This window comes from Protopterus annectens, chromosome 14.part0, assembly GCF_019279795.1.
Source record: "Protopterus annectens isolate FY-2018-M chromosome 14.part0, PAN1.0, whole genome shotgun sequence".
Classification (NCBI taxonomy): Eukaryota; Metazoa; Chordata; order Ceratodontiformes; family Protopteridae; genus Protopterus; species Protopterus annectens.
In genome coordinates, this window is record NC_056748.1 from 741,383,038 (window position 1) to 741,408,863 (window position 25,826).

The following is a 25,826-nucleotide window of genomic DNA, read 5'->3' on the forward strand; positions in this document are numbered from 1 at the left end:
ACAGACAGAAAAAATGGAAGGTATATTATCACAAAGTGTGTACCAGCACTGACATACCTTGTAAACATCCCTGCCCATTCAAAACATAAGTAGTACTTTTTCATGTAACACCCCCCCCCCCCCAAATTAATTACTGCTAAAAGTAGTAGCCCCTGGTAGGAAATTTTGATATTCAAAAGAATACCTTGTTTCTGTGGAATAGCCTCCCATCATACATTACTCAACTTGACTCCCTAATAGCCTTTAAAGCTGCACTAAAAACCCATTATTTAAATAATCCCAGCTGTACCTGTGAAATAGTGTAAGCTTCCTTAACTACTCAGATCCTACTCTCTAACCCTCTGCTATATTATTTTCTTCCTCCTCGATAGGACTGTTTTTCCTATCTATGATATGTGCAATTTACTAATGATTTTGATTACTTTCTTGTGACTGAAATGATGTTATTATGTTATCCATATAGTCTGATAGCTATGTATTAATTATATACCATTACTCCCCACCCTATGCTAATGCATGTATAACTCTTTCACTTTGTATTTGTTCCAATATTTGATTACCTGTGGTGTTTTTCTCCCCGAGCCTCCACTGAAAATGGGTTTCTGACCCAGTGGACTTTCCCAGTCAACAAATGTCAATAAATAAATAAATAAATAGATAAATAAATAAATACTTTCTTAAAGGGGAAATACACTTAAAGTCCCAAAAACCCCCCCAAAAAAAGTAGTTTTTTTTTTTTTTTTTTTTTTTGTAAAGGATAATAAATCTGTGTGGAAAGGTTCCCTACTGGGAACTTATCTGCCAGAAATGAAGCGAAAAGCCAGCTGCTGCTCCTGTGAAGCTTACAAGATGGCAAGAAAGTAGTGAAGAAAGTTACATTCTGACAGCCGATTTCCTTCCAAAGGCTGACAGCCAGAGTGAAGGCATAAGAGGGAGCCAGAGCTTTTGGAAGCTGCCCAGTTATGTCCTAAGCAGGACAAAACCCATATAGCCTATAGGCTACTGCAGACTGATGAACATCTGCACTGCATTATTATCAAATTATCTGCAACAATTCCAAACCTTCAGTTTCAAACATATACCGACTCCCTGTCTCACTAAGTTCATAGTTTATCTCAATAAAATTCATTTTAAGGGGGGAAATGGTTGTAACAAAGGAAGTAATTCTTTTGAATTGAGACTTTTGAACTGGAATACAGGAACTGAATTGTCTAGAAATAGTAAGGTCTTACCAAATTTAATGTTACTGGTTTCTCAAATAAAAAAAAAAGAAAATGGAAATCAAAAATGTAACCAACTGCAAATGAAGTAATGAATATTGTAAATTAAATATAATAAATGGATATGGATTTACAAAAACAAAAGGAAGCAAATTTCATAGAAATAAATGGAATTGATTTGGAACAATATATGCAGAATTGCAATTTTTACTGAATGGTCTGTCTGTGTGACATGTTTACTCTTTGATTTGGATGTAAGTTGGGATATTTTGCAGGCATCTTAATCTTTATGGGTATAAGCTGGGTTTAAAGACCCTGTGTTTCTGACGTTTAGCAAAACTATCCACTTATATTGTGCTGATGAGGTAAAAAGGCCAAAACATGCATGTACACAGCTAGTGGTGTTTGGTTTTACTGGCCTGAATGTAAACATAAAGACTTAAAAAGTAAAGGAAAAATTACAGAAATTAAGAAGCCACAGAGCTGAAGTACTTGATGTCCTTAAGGGTTCATTTGTATATATATCCCATGGGACTTCATTAAAGGAGGTTTAAAGTCATCACACAGTGAAAACTCTGGCTGGATTTTTCTTGCAGTTTTTACTGAATGGTATGTATGTGTGACCTTTTTACCCTTTGATTTGGATGTTAATTGTGATATTCTGCATAGACCTTAGTCTTTATGGGCATCAGCTGGGTTTAAAAACCCTGTGTTTCTAAAGCATAGCCGAACTATCCACTCTAGCTGTGTTGATGAGGCCAATAAAAAGGATGAAACGTGAAAGTCCACAGCTAGTGGGATTTGCCTTTATTGGCCTGAATGCAAACATAAAGACATAAAAAGATAAAAAAAAAGTAATGGACATTCAGAACCAATGTGATGAAGCACAATGTCCTTAAGGGACTGTTTACATATACCGGATAGGCCTCCGTTATAGGAGGTTTCAGGTATCACATAATGAAAACTTCGAATGGGTTTTTTCTTGTAGTTTTTGAAATAGTAAAATAAAGAAATGTAACAGATGGAAAGTTAATCATATTGTATGATTTGTTGCTTCTCCTAATTGATTTAGGTAAAGCTCTCCATTAAATTAAGTTTGGGAAACATCTCACCTGAGCTGAGTGAGTCTCCAAAGGGGGACTGGCTGAATGTAATTCATTGCCAAATATGCTGCATATCTGAAATGAAAGAAAATGTAGTCATTCTCACACTGCATAAACTTCATACACAGCTGCTACTTTTCTGTCCTTCTTATTAAAATATGCATTCTTATAATTCTTAGATAAATCAATCATATCAAATGTTATTTTAATGTACTTTCTATATATAAACTTGCTGCATAAAATAAAATCAGCATCTCATTAAAGAATACACATAAGAAAATAAAATCAGTAAAACAACCTAATGAACAACAGGTGGCAGAATGTGAACATGAACTATACAACTAAAAGGTGGCAAATCATGCAACTAAACAAATAAAAGGTGGCAGAATTGGGACCAAAGTAAACATCAGAACAAATTATATAAATCAATCAGCATAACAGAAGGCAGCTTTTGACTACAAAAAATATTGAAACAAATATTTGAAAGTCACTCAAAAAAATATAAGCCCAGTTAAAAAAAAAAAAACATACGATCCAGTTCAAATGTTAACAATCCCATATCCAATAAAAAAGAACCTTCCAAAGAGCAGGGACTACAAATCAAAACCAGACTTAAAATCCGCTGTCAACATTATGTAACATTCGTACATGGGCAGAATGAAAAAAATATTCTATCTAGTCCTTTTTTTAGTGAATTTATTTGCATTTGTTGAGCATGAATATCTAGCTCTGAATATATGTTTTCAGTGTTGTTTCAGGGAAAAATCTCCAGGTAAATAATTAATACAAAGATGGGAAAAACAAATAAATGTCAAGCAAAAAGGAAATCAAACAAGATAATTGTTTTCATATGTGAAAATATATACATCAACAACAGCCATAACATACAAGTGTGACCCTAAGGATAGAAAATGGTAGTAATGGTGACCACTGGACCTCAGTGATGTTTTTGTAAGGTGGATAACATGTAAGGACGGTAGCACAGACAGCTGCCAAACATTAAGAGTTTTACTACAGGAAAAGATGATGATTCTTACACTGCAAAATCAATAGCACAACAAAATTAACATATGCAGATATACCCTTCTTATTTTACCATGTCCCTGGGAAAAAAACACTATTACAGTCATCCAGTAACACAAGAAATGAATGCTGTTATATCCCTTCATATTTGCCATGTCCCTAGAAAAAATATGAGTATTACAGTCATTCAATAAACCAAGATATTAGAGTCTGTTTATTCAGTTATCTTAAGACTTCTAAGGAGAAGGCCATGCCTTGCCTTCCATGTCATTAGGAACCCAGTGATCCTGGATCTTTTGTATCTTCAAAAGTCAAACAGTCCTTCAAATACTAGAACAAGGGATCTAAAATGTTATCAGCAAAGAAATTAAACACAGTAGTGAGATAGTTTTATTACACAGTGCCTTTCTCCACCTCTGGAATAGACTTCCAAAACAAATCAAGCAGTGCGGTATATAACTGTCTTTCAAAGGTGAACTGGATGGCTATTCACAAATTCACCACTGCTTAACTGACCTAGCCCTGCTTGAAAATGGAGGTACACTTTGAGGGCTGGTATTGGCAAAGGATACATGGCTGCAAAACTCAGTTGCCTTTTCTTCCTATGATTCTTATAATTTTAGCGTATACAACATGGTACTGTTTCTGCATTCCATTCTTTTGAGGTAGGATTGCAGTGGGTACAACAGTATGCTCCAAGGTACATCCTTGTTTCCTACTCTTACCTGTTTGTGCCGGCCCTCAACAGACCAATAACAGAGTACAATGCTCCCTTTTGCATTTATCTCACCAGACCATTGGGTCGAATACAGAGGTTTCTCACCAAGAAATTACAAGGTACACAAAACAAGTCTCATGTGGAAAGCCCTGTCAGTGTATTTCACCTCCTACAGGTTGCTAAGTGCTGACCTGTGCCTGGCTTACAGGACAGTCTATGACCCAGCCCTGATGGAAATGCTACACACCTGTAAATAAAACTAGAAGAAGGTCACTCACTCCAACTATCTTAACTAAGCCTCTGACATGATAAGGCCAAGCTGCTGGAGAGATAGATGCATCTCTCTGGAACAAGCTGCCAGTTCAAGTGAAACAGAACTCCTCCCCAACCCTCTTCAAATGCAAGATAGACCAATGGATGGCTGACTGCAAATTCACAATTGGGACAGCGCCTATGTCCCTCCTGGGCAAAGGAAGTCATAGCATAGATCCTTAGACCCTTACCCTCTGTGAATTTCACTCACCTAATCACCGACAACTGGGGCAATTCTGGATAAATATGGCTAGGCTTGTAAGGGCTCTAGGGCCATTAGCCTAGCAACCTTCTATGAACCTATGAGCTATGAGAAAAAGAATGGTTTGCACGGAGACACACGCATGATGCTTTATATGACTCTGCTACTATCGGTAACAAAATACTACATTTATCAATCAAGGTATTTAAAAATAGTAAAACCATAAGCTTCCAAAATCATACTGCAAAACCACGTAAAAGGATTCTTTGCCCACACTAATAAGTAAATAAATAAGCAAGCATCCCAACAAGGAAAAAAAAAAAATTTTTTGGTACAAGTTTGTGGCCAGACTTTCTTTGTCCTGACAATATTATTTATCTACCGTGCAGGGAGAACTGCCACAGATGCATTTCCTTTTCTGTCACAGCCTAGTTACAATAATGTACACAGACAACCCTCTCTCCTCCTCCCAACAAATTCCAACACATGCGAGAGATGCAACCATATAGCCAAACTGAAGGCCAAGCTCTCTCAACTCAGTACTGGCGTAACCAATCAAGAGGAGAAGGAAACCACACTCACTACAATTCCAGTCTCACATAGACCTACCACAACAGCAAACCAAACACAAAAACATACTCAGGCTCTAAATAAAAATCTGCCTAAGCAGCAGAGACCTCCAAAGCAGACACCCAAGCAACCGCTACCCCAAAACAAAACACGTGCAACATACAGCTCACAAAGCCAGTGTGCCGAACAGTCACAGCCCTTAAGGCTAAACAACACACCTGATACACTTGTAATAGGTGACTCTATCGTCAGGCACACTGACATCCCGCTCACCAGGCTGAACAAGGAGAAGGTCACGGTGAGCTGCCTGTCGGGCGCTAGGATCCGCCACATAACACAAGCACTCAGGTCACTCCAAGGCAAGTACAAATATGACTCAGTCATTGTCCATGCTGGTGTGAATGACCTGAGACGTACTTCCCTGGACTACATGAAAAGAGACATAGAGGAGCTCTCTGAGCATGTAGCCCAGGCCGGTATGACCCTGACCTTGAGTAGCATCTTACCCTCACCAAGAATGATGCCACAATATGAAGACAAGATGATCACTTTCAACAACTGGCTTAAGTGTTGGTGTCATTCAAAGGGATCCAATGTCTGTCAGCCTGGGATGACATGCTCGACAAGCCACGATGCTTCGCTAGGGACGGCTTGCATCTGTCACCCCTGGGCTTTCGAATATTGGCAAAGGCTCTTGCTACCCCCATAGTGCCTTTTTTAGGCAAGGCTCAAAAGACAAACCCACCTCCATAGGTATCACAAGGGATAACAAACTAAGAGTAATGCTACTCAACGCCAGAAGTCTAAACCTCAAGATGCACGCACTCAAAACTCTCCTTAGCATGGAGAACACTGATATCTGTGCAGTAACAGAAACCTGGTTCAAGGCTCCCGAGAGTACCCCAGCACTACCAGGTTATACCTCATACCATGCTTTTCGGCCCCAAAACTTGGACCGAACCACAAAAGGAGGGGGAGTATCAATATTGGTCAAAGATACCCACACCTCCAGGTTGGTGGCACAGCACGAAGCATCAGAGACTATCCATAGCAACTAACAGTGGGTAAAACTGCCTTCCAGTTTATAGCCTGCTACAGACCACCCTCCCAAACCCAGGAACCCCACTTGGCCTTCCTGAGAACACTGGAAAATATGAAGGTCTCTCCAAACACCATTATATTGGGCGACTTCAACTACCCAAACATACTCTGGGAGCATTACTCTAGCTCCCAACACCCTAGCCCAAAGGTTCCTAGAATTTATAAACTCAAATGCTATGGAACAACTTGTTACCACTCCCACAAGAGGGGAAAACATACTGGACCTGATCATCACCAACATGGGGACTCTATGCTCCAGACCAGAAGTGTATCCCTCACTGGTAAGATCAGACCATAAACTAATCTCACTGGATATTCACATCCTGACCCCACCCCCTGCCCAGAAAACCACAGTGAAAAACTTCTCTAAAGCAAATTTCACACTCCTCAAAACCGAGGTGGAATCCTTCAAAGCCACCGGGCCTGTGGAAAATATGTCCCAGACCACAGCATCCTTTATAAACGCATTCTATGAACACCTTCAGGAATGCATGGATCATGCAATCCCAAATAAAACCAAGACCCAATCCTCCAAAGGCAGACGTCCTGTCTGGTGGACCCCAGCCATAAACAAACTATACAACAGAAGGAGGAAGCTAATACATGATAGAGCAAAATCCCAAAAAGGGAAGGCATCTCTGATCAGTATTAGCAAAAAACTACGGGCACTCATAAAATCGTCTAAGGCCAGCTTCGAGAGAAAAATTGCACAGGACACTAAGGATAATCACAAGGCTTTCTTTAGTTATGTTAGGAAGCTGGGTGGGAATTCCCAGATATGCTCAGATTTAGTCCAAAATGACAAAAAATACACCGAACCCACAGACATTGCCAACATCCTAGCTGACAGGTTCAGTGCAAACTTCTCCCCCCCCCCCCACCCACCAAAAGGGCAAATATCTATCCCAGCAAAGTGCTGCTCCCCTGACATCTCAGATGCTCAGGTAAGAGCCGCCCTCTCCAAAGCAAAAAATACAGCATCAATGGGACCAGACGGTGTCCCAGGCTGCGTCCTACATGAACTCCAAGAAGAGCTAAACCCAAACATAAAACTACTGTTCAATCTCAGCCTTACTACAGGATATGTACCCAAAGAGTGGCATACAGCAACAGTGGTCCCTCTCCACAAAGGTGGTGCCTCAACGGATCCTGGAAACTATCGCCCCATAAGCCTGACTAGCTTGGTCTGCAAAGCTATAGAAGGGATCATGGACCTCATAAATAAAGATATTGGGGACCTACAGACACTGGATCCCACCCAGTTTGGCTTTGTTAAGGGCAGATCCTGCCTCTTAAACCTGGTCAATTTCTTTGAAGCAGTCACCAAGGCCATTGACGAGGGGAAGGTGGTCCACACAGCCTACCTGGACCTCGCAAAAGCCTTTGATACAATACCCCACTCGGGCATTATAGATAAGCTCACCAGATTAAATATAAACCCCTACGTCACTAGATGGGTTGCAAACTGGCTCAAGGACAGAACCCATATGGTTAGAATTGCTGGAGCCATGTCAGACTCCAAACCAGTTACAAGTGGCGTTCCACAAGGCTCAGTCCTGGGACCTCTCTTGTTCGGTATATATTTCTCGGAGGTACAGGACAACATGGAAGGACTGTGGCTGACCAAGTTCGTATATGACTGCAAACTGGACGCCATAATAGACTCTCCAGCCGACACAAGCATCCTCCAAAAGGGCCTCATAGAAACAGACAACTGGTTCCAGAGCCATGGCCTCAAGCTAAACGCCAAAAAGTGTATAGTCATCACCTTTGGCAAAAACAAAGTGCCCACAAATTACCACATAGGTGGTAATCCATTAAGTACAGAAGAAGTAATTAGGGACCTGGGGACCCAAGTTGATAGCAATCTCTCATTTGACAACCACGTGGCCAAAGTGGTTAGGAAAACATTTTATATAGCCCACCTAATCATGGAGGGATTCACATCTAGATCAGGGGAGGTCATCGTGCCTCTTTACTCATCCCTCTTCAGGCCCATAATTGAGTACAATGCCCCTTTTAGGATGTACCTTACCAGACACCTGCAGCAACTGGAAAGACCTGAAAAGTACCTCACCAAGAGGATCAAAGGGCTCAAACAGATGCCATATGCTGCCCGGTTAAAGAAACTCCAGTTCTACTCAGTGGCATACCGCCTGCTCAGAGGAGGTCTGTGCCTGACGTATAAAGCCATGTCCAACCCGGAATTAATGGACATGCTGCACCTCAGAAAATCCAAATCCCATCGAGCTACTCGCTCGAGAGACTTGAACCTCAGCACTGAAATAAATAGGACATGCTGGAGGGACAGATTCATAATCCAGAGGCTCCCTTCACTCTGGAATAAAATCCCAGTCCAGGTTAGGCAGAGTCCCTCATTGACTCTCTTCAAGAGGAATCTTGATGAGTGGATGGGAGATCGTAGGTTTACCCCGGGTATCACTTCTGTGTCACTGTTAGACAGAGGCACAGTATACTAACCTTGAAAAAGGGCATAGCAAAATTCATTTAAAATGGGTGGCGAAAGCCAAACACACTCTGGCTAGGCTTATAAATGCCCTAGGGCAGATAGCCTAGTATGAACCTATGAACCTATAAATCAAACTATACAATACTTCTAAGACAAAACATTGAAGTTTGGGGAGAAAAAGCTGACAAACAAATTTAACAAAACAGTCAATATCTGTCATAAAATGTTATAAATGAAGGTGAAAGCAAAATATGCTACCATGTACGAGTAAAATTTACTAGGATGGTGTTTACTGTTTGTGCACATGGATTTACAACTAAAACAATCTATAAATATAACATTTGGTACAAATTACATTTGTACTGTGAACTTACATTATTAATGATGCAGGCAGGGGAATAGTACTGAATGCTTTGATCAACTCCATTTAAGCTGTATGAATAAAATGATCACTGTCTACAGTCTATGTAACTTTCTCAAAGAAGTTGACAAAAGAGAGCAGGATCTCTCTTTCACAAATTCAGACTGGTGTGGGTCTAGTCTATGATGGATTTTTGAAGTTGTAGGTAGTAAAATCAACTATGATGAACTCCATGGCTTTGCCAGACTAAACAGGAAAATGTGATATCACAATACTGCGTCCGAGACCTTTTGCACCATCTGAAGTAGAGTCAGGTGCACAGTCTTAGGAGGAATACCTTGCAGAAGCACCTCATGCAAGGTACAGTTGAGTGCAAAACACTGTGGCAATGACAAACATGCCAGAATGGGATATGATGCAAATAATGATGAGTAAAAGTGATGCATATATTATCACACTAAAGCTCTGTAATACTGTAGAATGACTGGCCATACTATGCACATCAGAAATTACCTAATCCACAGAGGTTACAAGGTGGGCATGGCAAAGTTGTCATTACTTGCAATGGTGGCATAAGGAACAGTGACAAGTGTCAGCAACACTACATTATATTAAAGGTCATGGGAGATGGATCTGATAGCCACCCCAGTAGGTAACAGGATAGGGGATTCAGGGATTATGTCCTCAAAAGTCAGGATGGAGCTGCCATATTCTGAACCTTACTCATGTGTAACATGGTAGCCTGGAATTTCAGGGATTGTTTCATTTCTGCATTATGGATGGTATAGCGCTTCAAAAGAACACAGAGATGCCCTAATACAGTGTCACATTAGGGGACCCAATAAATGTACAGCATCCGTGACTCAGCCAACAGCCACAGACAGACATGTTGCTCCATCAAGAAATGGGGGATACTGACTGCACCATAGTGGAGTACACACAGTTTTTTGCTATCATGAAAAAGCACATTTTCCTTTATGTTCTGCACTGTTTTCATTGAAGCATTGCTTAGCTTTGCACTGCTGGACAACAAATTAGGAGAGGCCCAGTCTCGTATAGCTCAAAAAGAATAGTTGTGTAAAATCTTACCATAACCATAAATGTCCTCCTCTTCCATGTTGCAGTATTCTTACTGTGGGATTTCCCGCCTCAGGCAACCTGATGTCAGCTCCTATACAAAAGCTTAAGCCTGGTTGCTGTGGGTGCCTGGGACGTCACATGTAGGGCTATAAACCAGGGACCTTAAATATGACGTCTGTACTTACAAACCTCAGAACCTGAAGGCCAGACAGACGTTAAGAGAGGGATAAGTGATTGTCAGCTATAAGAGCAAAGTGTCATATGCTGGCTTGTTGCTAACTGGTTAAGGGTAGAGCTTCCTAAAAGCTAGGAGCTTGGTTAGTAGTTCAATGTGATGCAGGGGGAAAGTGGGAGGGATGAAATACTGCAACATGGAAGAGAAGGATATCTATGGTTATGGTAAGATTTTACAAAACTATTCTATGTCCTTCTATTCCTATGCTGCAGTATTCTTACTGTGGGAGAGTACCACAGCTAGTTAGAGGTAAGGGTGGCAGTAGACGTGGAAGATTCCAGAAACACATGCAGGATTGTCCTAGCAAAGCCTGCCCTGGCTCTGGAGACTTGATCTAGTTTGTAGTGCTTGGTGAAGGTGTGGATAGTGGACCAGGTGGCAGCTTCTAAAATGGAAGCTGTGTCCAGCCCTTTGATGAAAGCTTTGGAAGTAGCCATACCTCTGGTGGAATGAGCTCTCACTCCCCTGGGGTAAAGGTTTGCCATGGTGTGAGTAGCAGAAATGAATGGATTTTTCTGATCCATCTTGAGATTGTTTGCTTGGAGACTGCCTTGCCCATATCCCTGGGGTGGAAGGAGATGAAAAGCTGTTTAGATTTTCTGAAGGGTTTAGTTTTGTCTAGGTAGAATCTAAGTTGTCTGTACACATCCAGGGAATGGAGAATCCTCTCACTCTTGTTAGTTGGAGAGGGGAAGAAGGTAGGCAGGTGAATAGATTGATTTAAGGACAGCTCGTTTATCACTTTAGGCATGAAGGAAGGGTTAGTGTGTAAGGTCACTCTCTCCTTGTGGAAGACAGTGTAGGGGGGGGCAAGACATGAGTGCCTGTAACTCTGACACTCTCCTGGCAGAAGTGATGGCGATGTGACCAACAGTACAGATTTCCATGTACAGAGTTGTAAAGTAGCATTCCTAACTGGTTCAAAGGGGCTAAGTACTAGTTTCTCCGGGGCAAAATTTAGATCCCAGGGTGGTGGGATGGGTTTTCTAGGTGGTCTGATGTGTAAGACCCCTCTCAGGAAAAGTTTAACATCTAGCCTGGATAGTACAGGGGGGGGGTCTAGAGGCAGGCAGGCAGATATGCCTGAAAGATGTACTTTCACTGAGGAGTAAGAAAGGCCATCCTTAATGAGTTTACACACCTATTTAAGGACTAGGGAAGGGTCCGCCTGGCTGGGGTCCCTGTCTTTATGTAGACACCATTTTGAGACACTCTCCCATTTTGATAAGTATGATTTTCTAGTAGCAAGTTTCCTGGCCTCCCTCAGGACTGTAAGCACGCCCTCTGAATAGTGGTGTCTAAAAGGGATTAGAAGTTTATCACCCAGAGTGTTAGTGCTAACATCTGTAGGTGAGGCTGGATTAGGGTTCCCTTTTGTTGTGTGAGAAGGTCCACCTTGTGGGGTAATTTGTGGTCACTGCCCTTGGCTAGAGAGTGAAGTAGGGGCAACCAGTGCTGCCTTGGCCAATAGGGGATCACCAACAAGATTTTTAGTTTGTCCTTCCTGATTTTCTTTAGGACCTTTTGAAGTAGAGGGAAGGGAGGAAAGGCGTAAAGAAACAGTCCCTTCCAAGGAATGCTGAAGGCATCTACTCTCCAAGCTAGTGGGGAGTGATCCTTGGTGCAGAAATTGGTCAATTGTCTGTTCTGGGGGGAGGCAAACAGATCCATTTAAGGAGTGCCCCACCAGTGGACACTGTCTAGAAAGGTTTCCCTGCTCAGCATTCACTTGTGCTATAGACAAAATGTTCTGCTTAGAAGATCTGTCTGTTTGTTGTCCTGAGAGGGTATGTATGAGGCCTGCAGGGAAAGGTTATGCCTGAAGGCAATTTCCCATATTTGCAGGGTTATTCTGCAAAGGAGGTAGGCTTTGGGTACTCCTTGTTTGTTGAGGTACCACATATGTCTGTGGTGTTGTCTGTGAATATTAGAAGGTGCCCCGGGTGGACGGTAGGAAGAAACACCTCCAGAGCTAGAACTGCAGTCATCTCCCTGACATTGATATGTTTCTTTTAAAGGGCAGGACTCCAAATTTCCTGAACTATGAAGTCCTTGCAGGTGGCACCCCACCCTAGGTCTGAAGTATCTGTGTAGATGGACTGTCTTGGGGAGGGTATTTGGAGAGGCATTCCCAGGTTGTGACGGGTTTGTTGAATCCACCACCTTAGCTCTGATTTGAGACAAGGCAGAAAGAGGATTTTCTTCTCTAAAGAGAGTAGGTGTTGTGACCACACATTCTTTAGGTACTAATGGAACTTCCGCTTATGCATTCTTGCCAAGGGAAACATGGGAATGGTGGCTGCCATAAGCCCCAGGAGTTGCAGGAATTGTCTTGCAAAAATCTGGGATTCCAGTAAAAGGTTTTGAAAGTGAGTGGAGAGGGAGTGGACTTTTTCCCGTGGGAGAAAGGCCCGCATGAGATCTGTCCTGATCCTGCAGCCCAGAAAAATTCTGTCTTGCTGAGGGAGCAAGGAGGATTTGTTTAAACTGAGGGTGAAGCCCAGGTTTTGGAGAATGGTGGTGGTGAACCTGAGGTGGTCTCTGAGACTGGTTTCTGCCTCTGCTAGGAGGAGAATGCCATCTAGACAGGGGTAGAGTTGTATAACTTGGATCCTGCAGTAAGCAATGGCTGGGGCTAGGCATTTTGTGAAAACTCTGGGAGCTGTAGACAAACCAAAAAGCAATTGCTGTAAACTGAAAGTGAGAGCAGGATCCAGAAAAAATGCAGACATTTTCTGTTGGAGGGTTTTATGGAGATATGAAGGTAAGCCTCCTTTAGATCCAGGGTGACATAAATGCCTGGTCTGGGATAAGAGGGAGTAGAGTTGGGAGGGAGAGCATTTTGAAAGAAGGCACTTCCAGAAATAGGTTCAGGAAAGACAGATCCAGTATAGGTCCCCAAGGACCATCCTTTTTGGGGACCAGAAAAAGTCTCGAGTAAAATCCTTTTCCTTTCTGCCCGGGAGGGACAGGTTCTATTGTTCCTGGTTTTTGGAGGTCTTGAAGAATTTGAGGAAGGAGGGGGATTTTTTTTGGGGTGGGGGGGCTTTGGGATGTGCTTTTCCCTCCAGTAAAGGAAGTATCCGTTTTGGATGATACTCTGTATCCATTGGTCTGAAGTGATGGTTTTACAGATGGGTAAACAGCCTGACAAAGGCAGATGGGCAAGGCAGTCACGCATTGCTGGGTGCATTTTTATCCTGAAAGGACTGTCTAGGACTTGGTTGAGAGGTAGCAGGGTCTGAAGAAGGTCTGCCTTCTAGTTCCCCTCCTGTGCCTGGAGGAAGGGGTGGCGGAGGAAGGGGTTCTACTGACAAATGAGGTTTTAGCAGGGTAGCTCCTGTAATACTTCGGAATAGGGAACACAAGCAAGTGCTTGATGTCCTGTAGTTCCTTGCTTTTCTCCTGCAGATTTTTAAAAAGCTCTGCAGACTGTTTTCCAAACAAAAGGTTATGGTCTAAGGGGGCATCCATAATCTTAGTTTTAAAGTTTTCTGGGAGAGGTTGTAGGTGCAGCCAAGAGTATCTGCGGAGGACAGAAGCTGCTAACCTGGAAGAAGCTTCTGCAGCATAATAACCGCATCTAATTGAATGTCTAGCTACCTGTGAAGCTAGAGGCAATTTAGAAGTTATGTCTGCTTTGGTAGAGCAGTCAAGTGTGGCAGCCAGGAGATTAGTTGCTTGTGAGACAAGGTCCAGTACATATTTGACCATGTTTGTCTGGTAATTTATAGCACAGAAGGCCAGGGTAGAAGAGGTGTACACTTTCTTACCAATCCTGTCCATGGTTTTGCTGTCTTTATCAGTAGGCAAAAGAGATGCAGAGGGAATAAGTCCGGATTCCTTGTCTGGATAGACAGTAATAACTGCAGGGTCTGCCAAGGCGGGGTTTGACTAAGAATTTTGATCATCAGGAACCTTATAAAACCTGTCTGGTCTTTTAGGTGCAGGTGGTTGAGAGTCTGGGTTTTTGGATGCAGAGGTAAAAGCATCCAGACAGGCAGGTAAAACTGGTGGGATGGCTGATAGGGAGGGAGACTCCACTTGAAGGAGTTCAAAATACCTCCTCCAGGTGTCAGTGATCTGGGTAGTGTCCCATTTAAAGTATTCTTTCATCTTAGTTACTGTTTCACCAAAGGTAATGTTCGATAGTAAGTCCTCTTCAACAGATTCTTCATCTGGTGAATAATATTCCAAAGGGGAGGCAATCTGGGATGCATAACAAATGGACTCTTCAGAAGAAGAGTAGTAAGGTTCTAGTCCCTCCTCTCCTTCTTGGGGAGTCTGCAAGGGGAAAGAAATGGCAGAGGCAGGCCTAGGGCTGAACACAGGTATAAATGGAGGTAGTACAGCCTGTAGGTCTGAAGGCCATAAAGGCCTGCATCAGAGAATTAGTGAAAGATTGCCAGTCAGGGACTCCTTCAGGCGTAGGAGTCAGATGTTTAGTTTTCTGTTTATGTTTAGAAGGCATTGGTTTGGGAGAAGGCCTAGGCTCGGAAGCTTGCGTCTCAGGAATACGAGAACCCAAAGGCATACCGACAATATCTGGTTCCCCCTCAACATTGGTAGGAACTGACATCTGGACCATCTCTGGGGACATGCAGGCCGCAACTTCTGAAGAGGCTTCCTCGGTGGGAGCCATCGAAGTAGTCGGTTCTGTCGGATGTCCTTCAACTCCTAAATCGGAAGTTGGCGGGACATCCGATAGCGGAAAGGGAATGGAAGTAGGCTTGGAAACTTTGGCTTTTTTCTGCGGTGGTTCAGTTGGAGCAGCCGATACGGGATCCACTCTAAGCACAAGCTTTTTGAGAAGTTGGTTCTCTAAATATAAATTTAATGCGGCCAGACGGCTGCGGAGGGTCTTCGGTACAACAGATTGGCAAATGGAACACGCAGTATGAGCGTGTTCCTTCCCAAGACAAAAGATGCAATGGTCATGGGTATCCTTATGCGGTATCCGAAGCCCACAACAGCATTTGTCCTTTTTAGCTGAGATCGGCTAATATAAAATACAGCTAACCAAGCTCAAGCAAAAAGAATGTAAGGTTTCCCCATCGGGGGGTACTTAGCTTTTTAGAAGTCTTCTAGAGTAGGAGCAAAGCGAACAATGTGACGCTGTCTGCGGCTGAAAAGTTCTGAGGTCTGTGCATGCAGACGTCACATTTAAGGTCCCTGGTTTATGGGCCTATGTGTGACGTCCCACACACCTACAGCAACCAGGCTTAAGCTTTTGTATAGGAGCAGACGTTGGGTCGCCTGAGGTGGGAAATCCCACGGTAAGAATACTGCAACATAGGAATAGCAGGGCATTGACTACTGCAGTGCAGATCTTCATCCTTAGCACTGTTGCAGGATTCTTTATACTTGAGATATTCTGTCAGCTTAGGGCATAAATGTGATGTATGGATGCTCAGTTCTCAGAACTTCTTTGCCAACAGTTCAAACTCCATGACTGAAAATCAGTCTGTACGCCATTCACTGAACTAGTTCCTACCAAGTCTCTTGCAGATAAGTGCCCTTGTAGGGTGCTTTCTCTTTTTCTCTAGTTTTACTTGGGTCATGTCATTTGGAAGGGGAAATAATGAGTATGGCAGGCAGATTTCCCATAAAAACAGGCATGAGAGGTGCCTTTGCTGTTTAAGTGCTATGCATGATCACAATCCATATGTATTATTTGTCAACCATTTGTATCTAACACTCTTCGTATCATTTCACCTTCTCTGTCCATTTATTTAGAGAACCATTGCTTAAAGTTTTTGACCCAAGGTACTATGATCAAATCCATCTATACCAAGGTTCAGACGGCTCTTAAGGAGAGAGAGAGAGAAGAAGAAGAAGAAGAAAAAAAAAAAAAAAAAAAAAGCTCGCTCTGACTCTACTGCTGTACATCCTTCAGCAGACATCTCTCTTGGGTTAGATGGAGACTCCGAGGATCGTTCGTTGCCAATGCCAGTTCCATCTGCCACAACCCAGTCAGATGGTGGCATGTAGCCTAGTTCTTAAATGTCCTCCAATGCTGTGCATACATCTGTCACAGACATTCAGGGGGAACCACAGCTGATTTCCAAACAACATAGGGGTATTTCCCAAATTCCAGTTAGGGAAAAGATGCCTGCTACTGTCATGCAATATAGGCAAGGCTTTGGACCCTCTAGATTGAGCAAGGATGACTTCTCTTTAAAAGAGAGACAAAAACCAAGCCTGCAGCCCCTATTGCTAAGGCTCCTCATAAAGAATGGCAGGACTTTAGTCAAGAGTTATTCAATGCCCTTATGGCCCTGAATGTTCCACAGGAGTTATCCATTCCTTCTGCTACTCCTTGTTCTTCCATCCCAACTAAGAGGACTATAGATTCTGATGCCTGTGATGAGGAGTTGGATCCTTAGCATATTCTTCACAAATTCCTTCTGTTTTGGACTTTGGGTCAGATAAAGAGGATTCCTTATCTCCAGACTCTCCCTTTGAGAAGTTGAATTTTGGGGATACAGTGGTCTGTATAATGGAACACTAAGTAGGAGTGTACCCAAGTGTCAGATGTCAAAAAAGGTACTATGATTTTTTTTATAAATGGACTCACTTAGACATTCTGTAGTCTCTCCAGTACTTGCAGCCTCATTGGCTACCTTTACAGCAGCCTCTAACCTAACTAAGAAGACAGACAATTCCTATAAGAAACCCGAGGACCTAAAATATTTGTCTGTCCCTCTTCTGACCCTGCAGTTGTTTGTGTCCATGGATAAACCATTTAAGCTTTTAACCTCTTCCAAGTTTTCTTCCTTCTGACAAAGACAACCAAGCTATGGAGAGACTTAGGGAGAAAGTTTATTCTTGAGCTACCCTGGCTTTTAGAGACAAACTATAAGCACATACGACCAGATGTGGCCCGTTTTTTTTTTTGCCTCAACTGGGGGGGGGGGGGGGGTCTTGTCTGGCTTGCCTGATTCAGAAAACAAGACTGCTGCTCTTTACTTATTTATTTTATATTTGATTACCGTGTTGGTCTGACTGGGCAATCAGGTGCCTGTTTTCAGCAGAGACCCAGGGAGAAAAGCTCCACATGCATGACAATCATAAAAAAATACGAAATACAAAAGCTCCACATACATGATAAAAATACAAAAGTCAGAGACGAGTACAAATTAATGGGGCCAACAAACAATAGTATATCATAGCATAGTATGATGAGAAGTTACAGAAGTGTACAGTAGTAAAACAGAAAATAAAATGTATTTGAGTAAGAAAATGCAGTAATACTATATACAGTTATATACACACATTTAAAAATACAATTTGTTATGGTAGTTTTTTTCTATGTCTCTAAACTTTGAGTAGTGCCAGAGGAAGATTTGTTATATGTATATGTAATAATTGTTTCATTATTTCCAATCTCTGAGAATACTTATTTTAGAGTGAACTCTATTTATAGTACTATACAATACCCTGTATTCTTTTATTTCTTTATTATGCATTTTAACTGTATGTTATATTGCACCTGCATTTTGCAGTTTATGATTTTTGCCCTCACTGAAAATTTCTGTGTTAACCTGTAATATGCATTGTATATATCACTGTTGTTCTTATTTTATTTGTTGTTGTTTTCTTGCTTACGTCTTGGAGCTTATCTCCTGGGGCCTCTACTGAAAAAGGACATATATCCAGCTAGACTAGCCCGGTCAACAAATGTAAAATAAAAAATAAAATAAAGATTTATCTGAATGGTAGTAGGGCTAGCTATGGTCAGTACAGGTACATTGCCAGATGAGACTGAGGTGGGCTTTTAATTGGTTTTTAAAGATGGGACTGCTGTTTTGCAATCTGATATCTGGTGGAAGAGAATTCCAGATTTTAGTAACTGTGTAGGAGTAGAGGGATTCACCAGTACTGTGTCTACACTTAGCTACTTTAAGAAGGGCGTTGTTTCTGGATCTTAGTTGGTGAGTATAACTGTGAAAGTTGAGTAAGCCTGAGAGATCAGGAATTTTGTTTGGGTGGTACAGGAAGTAATGAGCCATGGTGAGTTGCTAAGCTCTACCTCTCCATTGGTTTACCACTCTATTAAATGTAGCTATGATGCAGGTGGCGCATCTTCTAAGCCTGCTGCATGTGTCTCTGTCATGAGGAGATCTTCCTGGTTGCACTTACAGACTTTATCTGAAGACATTAAGGCTAAGATTTTGGATTCTTACTTGGGTAACCAGAATCCTTTTGGTACTGTTGCTGCAAAACTGTTTAAAACCTTGCAAAACAAGGCTAATGTGATGCAGGATCTTAAACACATCTTGTTTCTCCGATCTGTAAATTTCAGAGGAAATGCCCTTCTAAATCTTCTTTTGTGCATAGGCAGCCTTGTCAACCCCTAGAGGTAAGAGTTTTTTTTAAGCAAATGTTTTCTGGCAAGCCCACTCAGACTTCAAAGAGGCAAAACCTTCTTTTCCTGACAAATCTGCCTCTGCATGACATTCAGCCCGGCTTGGCCAGCCTCCTATATATTTCATGCTCTTCCTTTCTCTACCTGTTTGGCAAAAAAATTACTGTTGGTTCCTTGCCATCATCCAACATGGTTAATTCACGGTCTGGAAGCCCTTTCCTCCTTTTTCAGGTCTTACTCAGCTTCCTCCTGGACAACTTCCTCATTTCCTTTGGTCCTACAAGATCTGCTAATCAGAGAACAATTCAGCCATTTCTAGAATCTCTGCAGGGAACAGAATTTTATTCCAGGATGTCTCTAGTTCCTAGAAAAAAAGAGTCGTGGAAGCCCATTCTAGATCTATCCTACCTCGATACCTTTCTAAAGATGCCCTCTTTCAGGATGTTATCCCTTCAGACTTTTTTTCCCTCTCTTGCTTCCTCAGGCATTTCTAGTCTCTTTAGATTTAAAAGATGCCTACCTTCATATTCTTATCCCCATCTGTTCAGGAAGTTTTTATGGTTCTCTATTTGTTCCTCTCATTTTCAGCTCTCTGCTTTGGTTTTTGATCTTTCCATGTCTCCATGGGTATTCACCAAATGTCTGGCCCTTGTGGTAGCCTTCTGCTGACTTTGGGAAATTCAGATATCCCCAGACCTGAATAAACTTCTTATTTAGGCTCCCTCCCAATCCATTCTGCTTCAGGATCTGCACTTTACTATGATCCTCCTGTGTAGTCTGTGATTCAGTCAGTCTCAGTCTCAAAAAGTCAGTTTTGATTCAATCTCAGTACCAAGTATTTTTAGGTTGCAGGATCCACAGTATCTCAATGCTGGCCTCTCTTCCAACCCCCAAGGTTATCATTTCTGACTGTTTATTTTCAGTCTCTGCTTCCTCTTTCAGCTATTTCTGCAAGGTAATTTCTCAGAGCCTTGGGGTTCATGGCATCCACCACTGTTATGATCCCCTTTGCCAAACTTTACATGAGAAAGTTTCACTGGTATCTCAAGCCTGCTTGGCTTCAGCATTGTCACTGTCTGGAATTTCCTGCCCCTCTTTTACCCTGTCTCAAACTGAAGCATCATTGGTGGATTTGGCAGATCTCTGTCACTTCAGGTCTGGCTTTTCAGATTCCTCTTCCTACCCAACACCTGCTCACAGATGCTTCTGATCAGGGTTGGGGAGCCTCCTCCAGCAATCTTCAGGGTCTCTGGCACCTCCATCAGAAGTCAGACCACATCATTAGAGATGGGGGCTCTCATTCTAGTTCTCCAGGCTTTCCACCATCTTTGGACCACAGGCCCTATAAAGGTCTTTACAGACAACACCATAGTGATGTCGTACATGAACAAACAGGGGGTTGCAGATGGGCTCTTCAGGCCTGGGATTTTGCTATCTGCCATCATTTAATCCTTCACGTGGTTTACATCCCTTCAGACCACAAACTAGTGGCAGACTGAGCAGATCAAAGATACAACCTCATGAGTAGATGCTTCACAGGGAAGTATTTCTGAACATTACACATCGGTAGGGTACTCATTAAGTGGATCTATTTGCCGCCCCTCTGAACAGAACAACTTCCTCAATTCTTTTCCAGAGTTCCAAGCCCTCTTACTTGGAAGACGAATGTCATGTCTTTCTTGGAAGGGAATGCTCCTGTATGCCTATCCTCCTATTCCTCTACTTCTTAGGATCTTGCACAAGATCATGAAGGACACTCCCAACTATCTTGTTGGTTTCCCCTTCTCTTTCACCTGACCAGAGGCAATCACAAGTTGCCTCACTGGATGGATTTTCTCATACAAGACCAGGGATTATCATTCACCCTCACATGTCCAAATTTCAACTGACACTTTGAGTGAAAGGGTTTTGACTCCTTCCAGACAAGAATTTTCTGAGGACGTGCTTATGGTTCTGCAGGAAGCCAGAAAATCCACTACTAGAAAATTCTACAGGGTTAAATGGAAGAGATTTTCTGTTTGGTCTCTTAAGCATGACCAGGATCCATTTTCTGGGGGGTTCCATTTGGTCCTTTCTTTTTTGTCTAAATTGCTCAATGCTGGCTTGGCATATTATTTTATTAAAACTCACTTGTCAGCAGTTTCTCCTGGTCTGTCTTTGAATCCACCTTCGGCTGTTTTGAAGTCAGGCAATTTCTTAAAGGTGTCTTTCATATCTGGCCCCCAAGAAATCTTATTTCTCCCTCGAGACCTCAGTTTTGTTCCCTTTCAAGCTTGTTTCTACCTCACTGCAACACTGCACTTCAAAGACTGTTTTGCTGGTGACCTTTATTTTTGCCAAGAGGGTTTCTAAACTCTAGACGCTCATGGCAGTTCTTCCCTTTTTGATTTGTCATACAGACAGGGTGTCTCTCCGCATGCTAACCTTTTTTTTTAAGCCGAAAGTGGTTAATGATTTTAACCTGAATCAGTCTATTAATATTCCTTTTTTCTCTTCTCCTCAATCTGCTAGTGAGAAGGTGCTTCACACCTTGGATTTACATAGACAGCTCAGATATTACTTGGATAAAAGAAAGGGCATCCAAAAAACTGAGTAGCTTTTTGTTTCCTTTAATACCAAGATATTCAGTTTGGCAGTTTCTAAGCAACCCATGTCCTCCATGATTGCTAACGCCATTCCTTTTTTTATTCTTTTCATGCAAGCAGCTTTTTCCTTTATTTTGAGCCAATTCTACTGGGGCAGTATACTCTTCTGGAGATTTTCTCCATGGTCTGGATACTTTTTGGATCCTGCTACTGGGTCCTCTGTCCACACTTTCACTAGACATTATAAGGTGGATGTCATTTCCAGAGTTAGAGCAGAGTTAGTCAGGGCTAACCTTCATGGGCTTGCGGAGGTCTCTTCTCTTCCTTCCTCCTCCTGTACTTTACAGTAGCGTTTATTACTCGCCCAAATATAAAGAATACTGCAACAATGCTAAGGAAGGACATAGTGCAGCTGTGCAAGATCTTACCACAGCAGTAGATGTTCTGACTCTCACTATTGCAGTATTCAGACCCTCCCTCCAACCCCCCTTTTTCCTTTTGTGAACAGTCTCCTAGATGAAGGCTTTTCTTTTTGCTTTATTTCTTCCTCTTTCCCTTTCTGGATGTGTGCCCTTGGTTTTTTTTCTGGGGTTGCTTTGGTTCTCCTGGAACACTTCAGTTCTGAGGATTGAGCATCTGTACATCATCTTTACGCCCTACACTTACATGGGGAGCAGATAACTGATGTAAGTCACTGGGGTGATGTAAAGGCTTTAGTATACTGGCTGGACAATAAGCTATATCCCAAGTATAAAGAATACTGCAAGAGTTAGAAGTAAACTATCTGCTCTTATGGTAAGATCTTACACAACTGTACTTCTGGTCCCATACATCATGTAGATCAGGCTAACCTGCATGCAGCTGTTACTATTGTAAACTGTAGACTATATGTAGTCAAATTGCACAATCAGGTAAGATCATGTACAAGAGCTCACTTGATTGAGTGGCCCTGATTATGAAACAGTTAGGGCTTGCGTACATATTTTTAATGTAGTCCATCACTGCTCCACAGAATGTTCATGAATTCCTCAAGATTCTTGATGCATGTGGAAGATGTAGCTGTCAGCCTGGAGCAAGACAATTTGGTGTGCCACCCTTATTACTATAATGATGAGGTTAAGCTTCCATTATGTAAAACTGGAGCAGGATTGTTTAGAAACTATTATGACATGATGAAACTGATCTCCAACACATTAATGATTGAGGAAACAGTACAATTGTATGCAGAATTCAGTGGCAACCTTTGACCTCAACAGGTTTATTGAGATGCTCAATGAAGCAGTGTCGTGAAACTTCTCCAGAGTGAGAAATCATGCATTTTACATAATATGGCTAGTCAGCACAGTGCACTTGAGTCAAATGTATACCACAATGGCAAAACAAGCTGTACAAATCATTTTAGTAATAAGACCATAAAAGTATATCAAAGCAGTATTACAGCTTCTTACTTTTAGTTGTTCTGTTACATATTTTCCAAGCTATGCTGAAAACCTTTTACATACATTTTCACAGTGAAGCCAGTTCTTACCTGTGTCATTGGAGCCTTATACATCACCTGCAGGTCCCATGATGGTTAAGTCTTTGTCCTCCAAGTAAAAGGTACAGTGTAAAACCCTCTCCTCAGGCAATGCCTGCTTGGAGTTTGCATGTTCTCCTTGCATCTCTTTGGGGTTCCTCTCAAAAACATGCTAAGTGTTTCTACCTCAAACGTGAGAGGTATGCCAATAAGGAATACATCTAAAACTGCATGGAGTCAGACGACAGCCCGTACTCTAGGGGGTGCCAACTGGAACAAGAGATGCGTTGACCAACCACTTTTGGTATCAACTGTAGTGGACAATATCCTTTAGATAGAACAGGGATCACAGACTGCATGTCATGTCATGACTAACGATTCAATGGTGTAAAAACTGGCTCTAGGTGATTTGGTCACTTGACTAATGTTTTCAAAAGAAAGCTGGATGAAACGCCTTTAGATATTAGTTGTACTAAGAAGTGAACTCTAGTGAGCTACATGGGGAAAAAACTGAGTCATGAATACCATTCTAGTATTATCAAAACATTTCACTGAGCTAACTCCAGAGCCACATAGCAGTTCATTGCCCCTCTCTCCTTGCAAACCGGGTTTACCACACCACCCCATTGGTTAGGTAAATAAATACATAAAAATAAAGCAAACAATATAATGACAGCTTTAACTCAAAATAGAAAAAGAAGTTATGTACTCACCATAACGTTCCATCTGAGTAGTTCTACTTCATTTACCTTCAACCTATGGGATACCGGGTCCGAGCTGGCAACTCTACTAGCATCTGCTCCGAGCTCCAAGCTCCTCCCCTTACCCATAATACACCTCCACTACCTTCCAACCCCCAGATCGAGTTTGCTGAATCATATACTCATAACCCGACCTGAAAAATACTTATGATCTATAACTGTAGCCCGTAAGCTGTTCATATGCCAAGGTCCGGGGGAAGGAGGGAGGGATGGTTTAAGACAAATGAAGTAGAACTACTCAGATGGAACGCTCTGGTGAGTACATAACTTCTTTATCTGAAGTAGTTACTTCATTTGGTCTTCAACCTCTGAGACAGAGTCCCCAGATACTAAACTATTTGGTGGCTCTCATGGAAGGATATTCCGGAGCACCGCAGAACCAAAGGATGCTCTCCTTCTGGAAATCAAATCCAATTTGTAATGAGAAATGAATGTAGGAGATGAAGACCAAGTAGCTGCAGAACAAATATCCTCCAAAGAAACTCTAGACCAAAAGGCTGCAGATGTAGCCTTGGATCTAGTGGAATGAGCTCTCACCTGACCCGGAGGAGACATGCCTCTGTCCTTATAGACCTGAAGGATGCATGAAGAAATTCATCTAGCAATAGTGACCTTGGAGATAGGTTCCCCAAAATAGGGTTATAGAAGGATACAAACAATTGATCAGATTTACAGAATTTTTTTGTCCTGTGTAAATAGAATCGTAATTGCCTATGAACATCCAGCAGATGGGGTTTGTATTCCATCTTGTTAGCAAAATTAGGAAAGAACACAGGTAAATTGATGGTCTGATTGATATTGACTTCTAATGCCACCTTAGGAAGAAAGGATGGATTGGTCCAAAAGGAAACCCTATCTTTGCGAAAAATCATATAAGGAACTTTGACGGACAAGGCCTGCAGTTCTGAAACCCTTTTGGAAGAGGTAATAGCCACCAGAAATGCTGTTTTCCAAGATAAATATTTTAGATATGTGGTTGCAGCAGGTTCAAAAGGTGGGGCGACCAAAGCTTGAAGAACATAGTAAGGTCCCATGGGGGAACAGGATCCCTGACCGGGGGAGGCGTAACAGAAAAGTGCCTTTAATAAACAGCCTGGAGGAGGCTAGAGAGGCAGAATTCTCACCCACATGAAAATGAGAAATGGTAGCTAAATGAACCTTGAGCTAGCTCCGTGCTGAAAAATCTCAGCTAGAAAATCAAGAATGGCAGAAATAGGAGCTGTGAAGGGGTCTAAACTCGTTTGACAGGCCCAAAAGGAAAATGTTTGCTCCTATAAACCTTCCTGGTAGAAGACCTATGAGCAGCCACCAAAACAGACCTAACTGAGGAGGATAATCCAGGAGTCCTAGCAATCACGGGAACTGGAGCAGCCAAGCTGTGAGCTTCAAACTGTCCAGGTTCGGATGAGGAACCCCAGAAGGGTGTGAAATCACATCCTGAATGGGATCCAAGATCCAAGGCGGAGCTAGAAGGTGAGACCAAAGGAAGGGAAACCAGACCTGGCGAGGCCAAAATGGGGCAATGAGGATCTCTTTGCTCCCCAGTCGATAAGCTTTGTGTAGAAACCTTGGTACTGGAGGGTAAGCACACAGAAGGCCAAGACTTTGCATTGGAAGGAGATGCAAAGAGATCACAGCAAGGCTGACCCCACTTATGGAAGATCTGTTCCGCTACTGAAAGATTCAGAGACCACTCGTAAGGCATCAGAATAGTTCAACTTAACCAGTCTGCTAGGATGTTGGACCATCCCGGAATGTGCGTTGCAATGAGAAAGCGACCGGTCGAGATTGCCCATTCCTACACTCTCATGGCCTTGCAACAAAGGGGGTAAGATCTGGTCCCTCCCTGCTTGTTGATATACCAGCCCACTGACATGTTGCCTGACTGAATTGCAATAGTTCCCAGAGGAAGAAAGGAACGAAGGGCCTGCAACGCCAAAAGGACCGCCCTCATCTCTAGAACATTTATGTGCAAGCTGGTCTCTACAGGGGACCACAGGCCTTGGGACTGTCCTGCCCAAACAATGCCCCCCACCCAAGTTGGGAGGCGTCCGTGGTCACTGTAACTTGGGCCAAGGCTGGAACAAAGGGGTGTCCCTCCAAAATGTCCAGAGAACACATCCACCATATGAGGGATGACCGACAGACTCGACTGAATTGTACTGGATATGGCAATGGAAGTTCCAACAGGGACCATTGTA

General features: G+C 42.4%; 1 protein-coding gene across 1 annotated transcript in view; it reads right to left on the bottom strand.

The window, feature by feature from the left end:
- SEC31B (SEC31 homolog B, COPII coat complex component) overlaps nucleotides 1-25,826 on the bottom strand; it is a 1,631,704-nt gene that overhangs the window by 654,309 nt on the left and 951,569 nt on the right. The window contains exon 16 of the mRNA XM_044055612.1: nucleotides 2,333-2,398. Within this exon, the coding sequence (XP_043911547.1) occupies nucleotides 2,333-2,398 (66 nt within the window). The remainder of the gene's footprint in view (nucleotides 1-2,332; nucleotides 2,399-25,826) is intronic.